This window comes from Triticum aestivum, chromosome 4D, assembly GCF_018294505.1.
Source record: "Triticum aestivum cultivar Chinese Spring chromosome 4D, IWGSC CS RefSeq v2.1, whole genome shotgun sequence".
In the NCBI taxonomy this organism is placed as follows: domain Eukaryota; kingdom Viridiplantae; phylum Streptophyta; class Magnoliopsida; order Poales; family Poaceae; genus Triticum; species Triticum aestivum.
In genome coordinates, this window is record NC_057805.1 from 17,201,565 (window position 1) to 17,216,704 (window position 15,140).

At 45.3% G+C, this 15,140-nt stretch overlaps 3 protein-coding genes across 3 annotated transcripts; all 3 read left to right on the plus strand.

Moving 5' to 3' along the window:
* The first annotated feature begins 6,550 nt into the window (after window positions 1-6,550).
* On the plus strand, window positions 6,551-9,736 carry LOC123095821 (uncharacterized membrane protein At4g09580). Its single transcript, XM_044517388.1, has 4 exons — window positions 6,551-7,012; window positions 7,747-8,017; window positions 8,153-8,323; window positions 9,425-9,736. Exons 1-4 carry the CDS (start codon window positions 6,738-6,740, stop codon window positions 9,554-9,556), a joined length of 849 nt encoding a protein of 282 aa, XP_044373323.1. The 5' UTR covers window positions 6,551-6,737; the 3' UTR covers window positions 9,557-9,736.
* Window positions 9,737-10,515: 779 nt separating this feature from the next.
* LOC123095823 (30S ribosomal protein S13, chloroplastic) lies at window positions 10,516-12,009 on the plus strand. Its single transcript, XM_044517390.1, has 3 exons — window positions 10,516-10,694; window positions 11,095-11,334; window positions 11,667-12,009. Exons 1-3 carry the CDS (start codon window positions 10,596-10,598, stop codon window positions 11,841-11,843), a joined length of 516 nt encoding a protein of 171 aa, XP_044373325.1. The 5' UTR covers window positions 10,516-10,595; the 3' UTR covers window positions 11,844-12,009.
* Window positions 12,010-12,460: 451 nt separating this feature from the next.
* Window positions 12,461-15,072, plus strand: LOC123095822 (probable plastid-lipid-associated protein 4, chloroplastic). The gene is made up of 6 exons (XM_044517389.1): window positions 12,461-12,906; window positions 12,994-13,107; window positions 13,444-13,542; window positions 14,152-14,226; window positions 14,320-14,387; window positions 14,805-15,072. The coding sequence occupies exons 1-6, from the start codon at window positions 12,550-12,552 to the stop codon at window positions 14,875-14,877; spliced, it is 786 nt and encodes a 261-aa protein (XP_044373324.1). The 5' UTR covers window positions 12,461-12,549; the 3' UTR covers window positions 14,878-15,072.
* Window positions 15,073-15,140: the final 68 nt, after the last annotated feature.

The window sequence follows — 15,140 nt, forward strand, 5'->3', positions numbered from 1 at the left end:
TCAACCTCATGTTAATTAAAATCTAACAAGCAAAAATTCCACTACTAACCACTGAAAAAATCCCAAGGTGCTTTTATCTCTGAAGCAACGGCATTGGAGAGGATGTTCAATGTTGTAAATATCTCTGAAGCAACGGCAAAATTCCACTACTAACCCAAACTAAATAAGCTTAGACTGCCCCTTCCCCTCTCCTTCAGAAGCCCCAATCCAACACAAACAAATCCAGCCCTTGAGAAGCTCTTTTTGATTAACATGACAACACCCATTACATGAGCACATCCTTCACTATATTTACAACCAAAGTAATGCACCATCTAATCACCTCAGGTAGACATTTTCCAAAAACACAAGGACATGCACAACCCATCTCATAGCCTCTGCCTGACAGGCATCAATCAAGCATCAAAGAACTGCAACTATGACAACATGCATCAATCAAGCATCTAAGAATTGCAACTATGACAGGCATAATCCCTATAACTAAGCATCCATTTAATTAATCATCAAGCCAAAGAACTAAAGCAGGCACCAACCCAAAACAATAGAGAAGTATATATTTGAATAATCCATTGTCTAATCCTCAAGCCAAACACCTAAAGAATTGCAAAAATTTCACTACTAATCTAATAAGCATCTGAAAAAAAACCCATCCCTCAATCCGGCTACTTCTAACCTAATCTAATAATCATATGAGGTCCATCATTCTTGCACGAATCAAATACACAAAAACCCTAATGCAGAGAAAACCCTACATCCAACAAATCTAACCAAAAAACCTTCTGGCCACAAACCCTACAATCTAAAAACTACCACATTAAAGTGATAAGCAGATACCTTCTGCTCCGCCTGCTCCTCGCCAGAGCCGGCCTCCACCTTCTTCACCTCGTGCGCCTCGCCAGAGCCCGCCTCCACCTTCTGCGCCTCGCCAGAGCCCGCCTCCACCTTCCGCGCCTCGCCGGAGATCACCAGAGCGGGCGCATCTGGCTGGACTGCGCCGCTGCAACCCGCCTCCGCCTTCTCCAGATCTACAGCGGGGGGGAGCACCGCGCTGGACGCCGGCACGTCCCCTCACAAAGGTGCCCGCAGCGACCTGCCGCGCCTGCTCCACCAGATCTGCGCCCCAATCTAGGCGCTCGCCTCCTGCGTCCGCCATGGCGATGGAGAGGATGCGGTGAGGGCGACGAGGAGGTTGGAGAGGAGAGGGAGTGGGGAGTGGGGAGAGGGAGACGATGCGGCGGGGGGAAATGGTGGGCGATGCGGCCGGAGGTGGTTGCCGTCCACATTTATATGATGGGACGGTTTTGGAATCTACCCATGACACGTGCTGCCCCACGCGCGGGCGGTTCCACGCGTGCACGAAACGCCGCCATATACAAATACGTATACGGCCGGGCATACGATCTAACCGGGCCCGTACGGGCCTCCTAGGGCTCCTCGACGGCTATACGCGGGGGCAACAAAGACGATCGTGCCCCTCGTTATGAACCGTTTTTGGTTCATCCTGGCCGTCGATGTGTTTTTCCACCTCGCGTTCAGCCCAGGGGGGAGCACCGGAGCAGAAACGGTCTACAAGCTAATTAATAAAGTTATCTATGACACTACTACTTTGTTACTTTGCACTATGAAGATAGTAACTTAGACTAGTGTCATATGCATGACACTAGTATAAGTTACTCTCCACTATTTCCAGCCTAACAGATCCCGTTGAACTGGTCTTCCTGATGCCACTCATTCCCAGGTGGTGAAGTGTAGTATTGCATCATTATACTAGACTATATGATTCATGCTGCAGGAAGAATCATGGAAACAAAACAATGAAACAAATTGTGACGTGAATTTATGAGAGAAGTAGCCTGGGTGAAGGACCAAAAACTAGACGGAGCTGCACTTCCTCAAGTATGCATAGCTAGAGCATTGAGGTGAATGAGAGAATGATGGTGTTGGTAGAAAGTGGAAACTAGATTTTCTTTTAGAGATGAGAAACTGAAGTCTATGAAAAAACATGAGTGGTAGGCGTGAGAATTAAATAACCAAGTACACGTGCCATTGGCAATGGATTCCTTCACGAGTAAAATATACGACATACTTGTACCGTATTCACTATTTAGTTTTGAGATACGAGCCCGACCAAGGCCCACCATGGACTTTTTTTGTAGTTTCATCAGCTCAACGCAAAAACACAACATTGTACATTGGATGCATCTTGACGTGGGCTCGCTTACGTGCCAAAAAATAGAGATATTGTCTAATTATCAATTGTCTAAAACTTTCTTATGTCTTGGTCAAATTTAAGTCTTTGGATCAATGTTGCGTTCAAAAGAAAGTCTACGAATCAGCTTACAACCATCCATATCTATGATCACTCAAAAATAACATACAAACCAAAACTTGCACCAATATTTATTATTATAATTATTAAAAGTGCATGACAAGTTAGCTGACCAGAAGAAATATAGGAATACCAGAAAATAACGTGAAAACATATATCCATCAGTTAAGTGAGTCTTAATAACAAGTCACAACTAATGACAAAGATTCATTTGATCCCTTTGTCATGTAGCCCTCTGAACAACTTTCTTGCTTAATGACCTATCAATTCAAAGAAAATAAAAGCTGCACCCCAACACTTGCCTGCCTCATCCAGTCGTGTTGCCCCATGAATCTATTGTCGTTGGTTATTAATCACTTTCTTCCACACCCGGGGTGCCACCTATCTTTTTTTTTTAATTTTTAGGGGGGGGGGGGGACTCCACCACCTGAATTGCTTTATATATCTGAGGGCTCAAGAACCGCCCCGAAAGAAGCCAGAGTCAAACAACGGGATTACAGAGAGGAAAAAAGGAAGAGGCCAGCCCCCTCCCCCTTCCACGTTGGGAAGAGAAGGAGAAGACCGACCAGCAAGATTACATGGAAGGAGCCACCTATCTTATTGATTTTGACCCTCTAAGATTAGATGTTCATAGCAGAACCATATTACTCCCACTACATGCAGATCGTCCATCTCATTAAGTCATTATCGACACACATTCCTCACATGTGCATGCTGCATAGTCATCAAAAGTCGATATGAAAACAACACAAGCCACGGGAAACATGAGTAATCCACACATAATACATCACATAGTCTTCACACACATTCACATTTCGCGCAGTCTACCACATGACGTTGTCAACCACATGTGCCAAAGCCATGACCTACTTTGTGTTATGATATCTGCCTTTTCACTAATAATGTTGCCCACCAAGAATAAGATGAGTTGCCTTTGAATGCCCGAAGGGCAACTGGATGATGATCAATTATACCACATATAGAGAGAGAGAGTCAGCAAAAAAGTTAGTTGTAAAGTAGCTTAGAGTACTTGAAATAAAAGAAGTGGATGTAATGTAACACTTGCTCATTCAGTTTTCCACTTTTACAACTTCATCATGTAGTACAAGACATAACATCCATATAGGTTGATAACTTTGGGTTATTGGTGTCAGTGGAGATATGCAATAGTTAAGTTTGTATCAGATTATGACGACAACAAATTTTGTTGAGGAAGTTAAGATATAATGGTTTTGGAGCCGCCTCAGTTTGGGACAAAGAGAATAGCATGGTGGTGTGTTCTATGACATAATGCCAATCTGCATATTGATCCATGTTGCCCATGACTGCAACCTTTAAGCAATATGATATGAATATACACCCAATTTTAAAAATTATATTAAAAACTAGGAATTAGCCTCATATGGCCGATCTCGGAAAGGTGGTTATATAGTAGTATATACTACTATAAAATAATCTTACCTTAGATCGATGCCCAACTTTGTGTAACTCCCAAAATTTGATTAGAAGGTGAGTATATGTTCAAGAGCGTGAATTTTGGTTCACGCTAGTGGCAAAACGTACAAATGTTATTGACGAGGAACGCACATGTTGATCTTTGCTTAACTAATTGCTTATGACATAGAAGTAATTTCTATATTAGGAAAGAAGTAGTTAGTTTATTTTTATTTTCTTTCTTTGTGAACTTGCGAGTGCATATACTTGTGTCGATGATAAAAGGGAATTCAACCCAAATACGGTTTAGAGGCACGGCACACTCAAGCACAACAACCATATACATGTACAACTCTGCATTACCCTCTGCGGCGAGTTCTCTCTTTGCTAGCTAATGGGCGAAAGAAGCAACTCAATCCACAATACAAGGAAAATGGAAAATAAAGGCAACATGCAGTGAAGAAAATCACGAATTCTTCTACAATTTTCCCGACGCCACTGATTCCAAGTAAATGTGCCCATTGCACCTAGTGTGCAATGGCTTTTCATTCTATTCAAATTTGCCCCCGTACGATACTAGAGCTCGAATGAATATTTGGGCAAGCGAATATCTTGTAGCATGCCAATGTGTAGCTTAGATAGAAAAGTTGGAAGGGAACTCATGGGAGGTATATGGTTTTATATGAGGACTATCCTGAGTAGGCAGATAGTGTATAAATTAAGTTCACGTGCTCACCACAAACTTAAAAGAATCAACATGGGTTGGTCCCCAAGTGGACAAGTTCACAAAGTAGCTGGAAATGAATTTGCTTTTCTTAAGATGTCCATATACAACGATACATGAAACCGGATGTTGAATTGATAGATTGGTTGTGTTAGTGTGGTAGAGAAGTTCCTCACTCATGTATTGTTGATGTTAGAAACACATTCTCATATATTGCGATGGACACAAGGTGAAAACCTAAAAAGAGGGTAGGACGATAGTACAAAACAGAAAAGGGTACTACTTGGTAGAAAAAGTAAATCAGACTAACCATGACACTCGGATATTTTATATCAAACTAGCAAACCCCGGTTATCAACTCGTCCTTTTGCACATGCTATAGCAATACACGATCCTGCTAAATTTCAATACCAATATACTTACTAATGTTGAACTCTTTTGTTCAAATCCATTTAGGACACATTTGATTTGAGCTGTTTCATTGCAAGAACAATACTGATGGCGACTTTGTGAGTGCATACCCTCTTTATTTCCACGTTTGGGTACCATTAGGCACTAATCTAAATACATGAAAAAACTAATCTCGGTCCGTTCTTAAATAGTGTCATCATAGGGACAAATATATCATATACGCCTTTTAACCAAGTGCATTATCACTCCTAGTTCTGCATATACGTGTCCAAGGTAAAGTTCTCGTATCAGACAGTTTTCACTGCAAAACAATCTTAGATTCGTCTAAGCTAAGTTTTGTTGAAAATTTTGGCCTCACAGGCCACATGCTCTAGCCTCCTAGCAATGGTGGTTCAAATTTAAGCAATGTAGTGGTGTTAGTTGTGCATGTTTTTCAGATCAATCCATACCGGTGAATATTGTGGAATCAAAGGTCATTGTGTAGTTTTCGGATGACCAACCCAACAACCCTAGGCAAGTATTTTTTTTGAGACGTACAACCCTAGGCAAGTGATAGGAAAATGTTTGAAATCCACCGGATGATAATAGAGAAAGATAAACCTCGCGCGCTGCTTGACACGTGCCCTGGGCCCATCCACCGCTTTCCACCAACCGCGATCTTATCTCTTTTTGCTCTCTCTCTCTTCGCCACACGTTATTCCCCACCCCTCCTTTTCCCTTTCCCCATCTCTGTTCGTCAGAGAGATGCTCCCATGGCGATGCAACAACAACAACTCCATGGAGGCAAACCAGGAGGAGCCACGACGCACCAACTGCTGCATCTCGCGGCTTACTGAAGGGCGGCGAAGCCCCGCGCGCCACCAGCCGCGGTGCTGCAACCCCATGGAGGCGACGCAACACGCAGGGGAGAAGCCGCTGCTCGCCGGCGGAACTCGGTGCTTGCGATGCAGCTGCTCGCCGGCGGATCCCGTGCTTGCGATGCAGCTACTCACTGGTGAATCCCAGCGTTGCAAGCCGGATGGGGGCGCCATGGTGCACGGGGTTGTTGGCGCTGCGATGCAATGCTCATCAGCGGCCGTCGACGCTGCGATGCAGCTACTCGTCGACGGCTCTTGATGTTGTGCAAGCCGGATGGGGGCGTGGCGGTGCAGGGTAATTGTTGCTGCGGTGCAACGCTCATCACTGGCTGCCGGTGGTGCTATGCGGGGGCTGCAATGGAGCTTCGCCGGAGCTGTCGATGCTGCGTTGGAGTTCCGGCGAGGCTGCAATGGAGCTCGCTGGAGTTGCAATGAAGCTTCGCCGGAGCCGTCGGTGTTGCGTTGAAGCCCACCGGGGCTGCAATGGAGTTCGTCGGACATTACCAGTACTGCGTTGGAGCTCGCAGGATGTGCAATGCCGCTGCGTTGACGCTGCCACGCTCGCTGCTTCCATCCAACGGCCACTAACACACTGATCTGACGGCTAGCCAGGCGGATGATCTAAGAAATCATCCGGCTGATTTGTAGCAAGCCCCCAAGTGATATCTCACCCGTGGCAGACACGGTTGGTGCCTTTGATGGCAACAGTATATCCTACTACCACGGACACCGGCCCGGCCCTGGTAACTTGTGGGTTACCCGAGTCAAACCCAGGCCACCACAAGGACGGCGAAAAACCGAGCGGGGAAAAAAAGGGCACAGAACACAACGCACGGCACCGTCACCGCTTGTCGCCGTCCAACCTCCTCCCCCATGAGGCCGGCCCCGAGGCGCCCCGCCTCCGCCTCCGCCTCCTCGCCCCAGCAGCACTAGCAGCCGACGATCCGCCCCGCCCGCGCGCACCACGCCGGCCGCCGCCGCCATGCTCTTCGCGCGCCGCGACATCGAGGCCGCGGGCGCCGGCGCCGGCGCCGGCCAGGACGGCTCGCCGGCCGCCAAGAAGGGCAAGCCGGAGTCCGCCGCGGCCTCGGCCGCCGTGGCACGCCCCACGCTGACGCGGACCGAGGCGCTCGCGGCCGCCGCCGTGCTCGCGCTCTTCGTCGCCGGGATCTTCTGCATCTTCCTCGCCGCGCCCCGCCGCGAGTTCGGCCAGATCCTCCGCCTCCCGCGCAGCCTCGCCGACGTGCGCCTCCTCAAGTAGGGCTCACTCTTCCCCTCCCACGCTTGCCGGCCCCGCTGTGTCTTCTGGATCGCGGATATTTTCGTGACTGCGGAATGTAGTTTGAATCTTACTACACGCGAAGTGAGGTTTCGATTTGATCTAGTGAGTTCCGGTTTCGATTGGGATTTTTGATTTGTCGCGGTAGGTAAGCTGTGCTCGTGCACACATTCTAATCACAACAGACTGAAGCCATGCTCTACTCGATGCAAGCACGAGACAATCAGGAAATAAACAGCAAGGTGTGTACTAGTTTCGCAGTAGAAGAGAGGAAATATTAGTTCATCCGAAGAGACGACAAGAGAATATTCTTTTCCTGGTTGCTGTCAAGTTCCGTGCGAAACAATATTCTGAACTTCACTGTATTGTTGGTTTGCTTGATTCCAGACACTAGAATGCGCCGATGGATCCCCATTGTACTTACTCACCATATTCTAGTGCATTCACTTATGTTTCTAAGTACTACTGGTAGTATTCTTCTGCAAACAAGCCGAATGCATATGAAGGGTTTTCTTTACTCATAGCATTATCAGGATCGAATCATTAAGATACACTTCATGATTGTTTTTTACAGGCAGTACTAAATACATGAGCCCTTCCTTTTATGATTTTGTAGCAATTTTATGTATGCATTATTTATGTGTTATGATAACAGTGAATACATTTTAGAATACTGAATTCGTATACTGACATTCCTTTCTGAAACTTGCAGGGACAACCTTGCTGTGTATGCAAGTGAGCATCAGGCAAATTTTGTGCTGGGGTATTGCTCCATATACATCTTCATGCAAACATTTATGATCCCAGGGACAATATTTATGTCTTTACTTGCTGGAGCGCTTTTTGGGGTGATTAAAGGGGGCATTTTGGTCGTCTTCACTGCCACAGCTGGGGCATCATCTTGCTATTTTCTCTCCAAGTTGATTGGCAGACCTTTGGTTTGCTGGTTGTGGCCTGAAAGACTGAGATATTTCCAGTCAGAGGTAATCTTCTGCTTTTAATAACAAACTGCTTACTGTATCTCCACTGGCAATCTTTTTCTTGAGATCTTTGCCCCAACTGATGAGAGCTTTCCTGTTCTTTATTTCATATAACTAATACTTTTGATTATCTTGCAGATTGCAAAGAGGAAAGACAAGCTGTTGAACTACATGCTTTTTCTGAGAATAACACCAACCCTGCCCAATACATTCATAAATATGGCGTCACCCATTGTCGACATACCTTTCCATATTTTCTTTGCTGCAACACTAATTGGACTCATCCCAGCATCTTATATTACTGTAAAGGTAAATATCAACGCATGCAGTGATCTTATATTTTGGCTCAGTTATGTCTGGAACAAAGCAATTACCTGAACCAGAATCCATGTTATATGTTCAAATGTCACATGAAAATGGACTAGAATCGCTTAAACTGTCGATGTCTGAGTATCATAACTTGTTTTGCGTTATAAACAATTTTCATTGTTCTTTTGCTGAAATATAACATGTTTTGGGGTCTGGATGCTCTTACATCTTTCTTTTGCTGATGTTTTGGGTAAATAAGTCAAAAATGGGTAGTTGGTTGCTGGTGCATCATATGCTGTCCGAAGTATACCGGTGTTATAGTACCTATGCTTAGAAAGGCACCGCATTTCATATTGCATTTCCACATAAAACAACTGCTTTGATTGATTCAATAATCTATCTTAAGTAATTTTGCATTGTTGAAGTTTGCTGGCTTCATAGATTCAGTAGAAGCTGCACGAGGAATGGCATCAACAAGGTGGTTTTGCTCAGAATAAGAAACATCAAGATTATAAAATGCAAGGAATATGGCAGAATATTGTTACACTGTCTATACAACCTCTTACCTAGTAGTACATAATTAGTGTGAGTCAGAATCAATGCATGAAACTATTTTAAAGCAGTATATTAATGACTAGTTAACATAGTTTGTTAGTGCTAAAAGGCTACCTTTGTTTCCTACCAGGAAACCACCTAAGCTTTACTAGCGGCAACTTTAGGTAACCAAGTTAGTGCCTGGATGGTTAGTGGAAGCATCTTTGATAGCCCTTTGCTTACAAGGATCAAGCCTCAGGTTTGGCTTCCTTTGTGTCTCCCCATGGCAGGATTTTTTTTTTCAGTGGTAGACGATATCAACCGATAGCAAGACGCAGGTGTTGACTTTGTCAATATTCAAACGCCGCGAGTATCCAGTTTTTATCTTGTGTTGAAGTATTTGAAATTTTCATAACAGATGCTACTTCCAGTCATTATCCTTGTGCATCGATCTGGCTGTGCATCGGGGAACAAACTTGTTTGCTTTTGGAAGCATATCTGAATGATGGCTTAATTTCCGGACAATGAATTCATACCTGCTAACTATTGTTTTCCACGGTCCTGCAGGCTGGGAGAGCTCTAGGCGATCTAAGATCAGTTAGGGAATTGTACGACTTCAAGACATTAGTTGTCCTGTTCCTCATTGGATCTGTTGCCGTCGTCCCAACCATCCTGAAAAGGAAGAGAACATACGAGTGATGCCTCAGGCGACATCTACATATACAGTCCCCGATGCCCCAGCGTGTACTAGCCTCCCTTTTTTCGCCTTTTCTTCTTTCCTATATATGTATACCTATTTAATTTAGATGTAAAGATGTAAGAAACGGAATGGCTCCCTTTAAAGTCGGTATTACGCAATAAAAAGGCGCTATTGCTGTATCTGCTTCCCTGTTCTGAAATTGCAGTTACCGTTGCTATCTGATTTCCAAGCGCGAGTATCAAGGATTTTCTACTAGCAGCCTGGCCATGCTGTCATTACATTTTTGTTTGGCTAAATTTTGTTTAGAGATGTGGTGTGGCTATTTTTTTAGTGGAATGTACATGATGGCTATAATTTCCTTTTTCTTAGCTCTACAGAATGGTTATAATTGAGGGATATGGAGTTTCTAAACTCAGAGCTCAAATGTACCCTTGTGAAAAATTCTAATTTGTTTGGCAACTAACATTGTTGAATTTTCTACATACGTGTAAATTTGTTGAAGAAAAAATATTCCTAATTGTAGGCGGAAAAACAAATTTGATGCTTCAAAAAGATTTTCTGCAAGCATTTTTTAATGTTGATTTGTTATTTTTGCCCGGACCTCCAAGAATGTGATTTCATCATTAACATTTGCATGCATGCAAAAGAATTAGCAATTTTTGTTTTAAAAATCAGAAATTTTAAATTTATTTTATTACTTTTTGGGATATTGGGATTCGTAGCAGAAGCATTTGAGCTTGGAATTACAAGAACATTTTCACTTTTTTTTTAGACTTGATTTTAGAATTAACACTTTCACCATATTTTTTCGGGCAAAACCCTTTCACAATTGAGACGAGCCGAAACTCTGAGTGGCTTTTAGGCCTTTGTAGGCTCAGCGACACTTCAGCCTCGAAAGGCCCAAAATCAAGCCCAAGCCCAGGCCCAATACCGGAGCAGCCTCCAGCCACCTTATCGTCTCCCCCCTCGGGTTCTATCCTGGACAGAAGATTCCAGTGGGAAACACACGCGCCTCCTCGTCGGGCCAGCACAGCAGAAATGGCGACTCTCTCCATGGTCTCCGGCCCCGTCGCCACCTCGTCCCTCCCCCTCTCCACCCGCCGCCGCGCCTCCTCCGTCTCCTTCCCCGCCCCCAAGGTGAGCACCGCCGCCCTCTTCCTCCCCCTTCCCTCCCCTTTCGTGCACGACGACCCCTTGGGAAGGAGCTAGTGCCAATCAAGTGCGCTGCTAGGTCTCGGCACACGCCGCTTGCGTTGTCTGTCTCTGCGTGTGTAATTTCAAATGATATGCCCGGGATGCTGGAAGAATGGGGTGAGTTGGTGCCTCTTTCTGTAAATGTTCAAGCACATTTTGCCTGATAATGTAGTCATTTCTTTGCACACCAATCTGAATGTTATAGGGATGGTTCTTTTTTATTTTTCCTCCCTATATATGTCCCTTCACATGTCTTTACAAAGATGACCTTTCATATGTAGATGTGTGTAGGTGACTGTTTAATGGTTTTGATTGATTCTTCTGTTTTTTGGGAACTTGACAGAAGGGCGGCATTGGTCACGGCGGCCTGCGGATCGAGTGCATCCGTATCGGTGGTGTTGAGATTCCAAACCACAAGCGGGTGGAGTACTCGCTGCAGTACATCCATGGCATCGGGCGGAACCGCTCCCGCCAGATCCTTTTGGACCTCAGCTTCGACAACAAGGTCACCAAGGACCTCTCCGAGGAGGAGGTCATCACACTCCGTAAGGAGGTCACCAAGTACATGATTGAAGGAGACCTTGTAAGGCTCTGACCCCTTTGCTAATATGATCTATTCCATTCCATGTTGTTACAATAACAGCGCCGTCATGATACATTCTATTAGAGGCTTAGCTAGGACCTGTTTATTTACTTAGTTCTTCCCACATGTCTTTAAAATACACCATTTCACTGTTATAACGGAAATTATTAATTCCATGCTGTTACAATAACAATGCCGTCATGGTATTCTATTAGAGGCTTAGCTAGAACATGTTTGGTTCTCTCCACAGTTCGTAACCATATTTGTCGTTTTACTATTATATTTGGTAGCATCTTCAAAAAGAACTGAATAGTTTCCTCAATGCTTTACAGAAACGGTTCAACCGTGTAGCGATTGAGAGGATGAAGGAGATCCGGTGCTACAAGGGCATCCGGCACAAGCTCGGCCTCCCGGTCCGTGGCCAGAGGACAAAGAACAACTGCAGGACGCTCAAGGGGAAGAGGGCTTCGGTCGCCAAGAAGAAGTCGGCTTCGTCCTCCGACGAATAAGTGACATTGCCATGTGTATTTACCTCCTGTTTGGTTTTTGTGCACTACATCACGGCGCTATCACCATTCGGTACTCCATTTCAAGTTTCCATGCTGTCGTAGATGAATTGTGGGAATATGGTCGGATGCTGCTGCGAAGTTTATAGTAATGTCATCTCTTCTGTTATATGCACTGATGGTGAACCATCAAGGTTACTTGCGCGTTTCGTCCCAAGCGCGAATGTTTTCTTTTGTCGCGGCTCTGCTTGATGCAAAGACGCCCAACCAGCTACTGATGACTGGGTTAGCTTATTTGACACCGGTGCTTCGACAAATTTCCAATTGCCATTGCAAGATTATCTTGTGCAGTCATTTTATTTGCAAGCTAGACAGAGGAGCTGCAGTGGAAGCTCGATAATCTGACTGTCAGGTTTGATTGCTAGTTTGCTACCAGATAGTACAAATTACAGTCAGACAAATCATGCAAAAATCCAAGGCACGGAAAACCTTTGAATTTGGGATGAATTTGGGGTCACCTAATAGTAATTTTGTGCAAGTTCAGACATCTAGTACTTCTGAATTTGACCGACAATGTGAGTTGGACGTCCGGCTGCCACCCCACGCGCTATACCGACCACTCAAAAACCCCGCGACCCCTTCGAGCACACGACTGCGGCTGCAACAGTCACACAAAAATCCTTCCCTCCCTCCCTCCCGTGCCGCGGCCATGGCGCTCGTCTCGCTCTCGCTCTCGCCCCCGTGCGCGCCCGCCGCCTCCTCGTCTTCCAACCACCTCCTCACGCCGCCGTCGCTCGCCGGCGGCAGCGGTAGCATCAGGAGGGGAGGGCCACGGGGCAACGCCGGCCTCGCTCTGACGCTGCCGGCCGGGCGTGGGGGTCGGGAGTGGAGGGCGCCGGTGTCGTCCTTCTCCTCCTTCCTGCCGTCCTTCTTCACGGGGAGCAAGAAGAAGGAGGAGGAGGACGCCAAGAAGGCGGCGACGCTCAAGGAGGAGCTGCTGGCGGCCATCGCGCCGCTCGACCGCGGCGCCGAGGCCACGCCCGAGGACAAAGACCGCGTCGAGCAGGTGAGGTGACCTTCCTTTCAGCTCCACCTTCCACGCCGGTGCTGATCTCCATGATGACTCACACCTCCGTCCGGTTGGTTGGTCCAGATCGCGCAGCAGCTGGAGGAGGTGAACCCGACCAAGGAGCCGCTCAAGTCCGAGCTCCTCAACGGCAAGTGGGAGCTCCTCTACACCACCTCCACATCCATTCTCCAGCCACAGGTTCCTCATCCTCCTCCTCCTTCTTCTTGATTTAGTATTTAATTCTGCTTCTCTGTGATGTGATGCATTGCATCAAAGGCCAAAAATTAGCATCTTCTTGATGCAGCTCGTCATCGTCATCTCTCTGATGGCAATACAATTAATCACCACCTAAGCTGGGCAGCTGCATTCCTCGCAAAACAAAACAAGATATTCTTGTTCTTTTTCATTCCAAAAAAAGATGTTCAGTGCACATGCCCTTGAAGACAGCTGGGCACCTTCTCCAAATAAACAAGAGCGTGTTGAGGCGTATTAACCTCAAGGAGTTTCACATTGTGTTCACTTGCTGATATGCAGAGGCCAAAGTTTCTGAGGCCATACGGGACGATTTACCAGGCAATCAACACCGACACCTTACGAGCCCAAAACATGGAGACACTGCCTTACTTTAATCAGGTAATTTAATTTCCACCAAAAACTAGTTCCAGTGTGTGTGCCTTATCCCTAAAACAGATTATATTGCAAAGATTCCTTTCTTTGCTTTTCTTCGTTAAGAAGTAAAGACTTGTCGCTCGGGAGGGATATGCTTTACCGATTATATTTGGCATGGTACAGATCAGTTTTAGTATGTGTTATGGTCTTACTCTTGTGGATGGATAATGGATAAGCACCTCCCAAAAGTTAGGATAAGGAGATGCGTTAGTTGAAGGATTGATTGAGCTGGTGCAGGCTTTACTTCTCTTTGGACATTCTGGTGAAGCCTTACTTGATTTAGAACACAAATGTTCATTTCCTCCTTGGCAGCCTTATTATCTGTCGACGACTTGAGTTAGCGCATGACTGATATAGCACGGTGTCGGTAGGCACATTCAATGTAACGTTATCCCACTGTGAATTCGTTTTTATCTAAATTTTGGAGGTACAGATTCTGAAATCTGAACAGCAAATAGCATGCACGATGCCGTTGGTAAAATTTTAGTGTTTTTAACCATAATACTGGTTACAGCTCGCAAGTACTGCTTCTGTGTGTGTACCGTGGTGATGTGATTGCATTTGCTTCTGCAGGTTACTGCCAACTTGGTGCCTCTCAACTCTAGAAAAGTGGCAGTTAGGTTTGATTACTTCAAAATATTTAGCCTGGTGAGGCATTTTATCTCCTACTGTAGTAAATAGTCTGCTTTTTACACTAGACGATTGATACTGAGTAAAATTTTAATATTGTTTCATGGTTAGATCCAAATCAAAGCACCTGGAAGTGGCAAAGGTGAACTAGAGATCACATATCTTGATGAAGAGCTCAGGTCAGCTTATCTGCCCCTCCCAATGGCTTCTTATGTGGAGTACCCGTGACTGTGCCCTAAAACCCACACTATTCTCCATCGTTACGATACTGGACTATTTTAAAATCAAATTTCCACTCCCTAAAAGATAATCAAAAATAAATAAATCAGTTATTTGCAAATTTGAGCATGGCACATGCATAAATGTTTTAGCATTGGAAATGTATACCCTTAAATAGACATCGAAATGTCACTGCTACACCTCATTTTTTCCATGTAATTTGTACCCTTCCAGTGCTCAAAGTAGAATAGTTTTGTGAAATGATTGTCCTCCTGAAATCCCGATGGATGTCTGTATGCAGTGTTTGTTTTTTTTAGGAAGAAAATGTATGTTGTGGTGTACTGATGCTGCTTGAAATCTCCTTGCTGGATTTGCAGGGTTTCAAGAGGCGACAAGGGGAACTTGTTCGTGCTGAAGATGGTCGACCCATTATACCGAGTTCCGTTGTAATAACAGTAGCTAAATGCTAGTGTCTACGAGATGTCAACTATCCAGAATGTTCTTTTTCCCGTCCTGAGGCAATACAGGATGTGTAGATAGTGATGTCTGAGCTTAGTCTATACAGCTGATAGCACATTTGAACTGACAGAACTCAGATGTGTCGATGACGAAATGGGTATATATATGTGTGTGTTTGGTCCTAAACTCCTATTCTTCTTCGCTGTTGAAGCTCGGTAAATGCGTTTGGATTGCAACTCCTAAAGATGCCCACC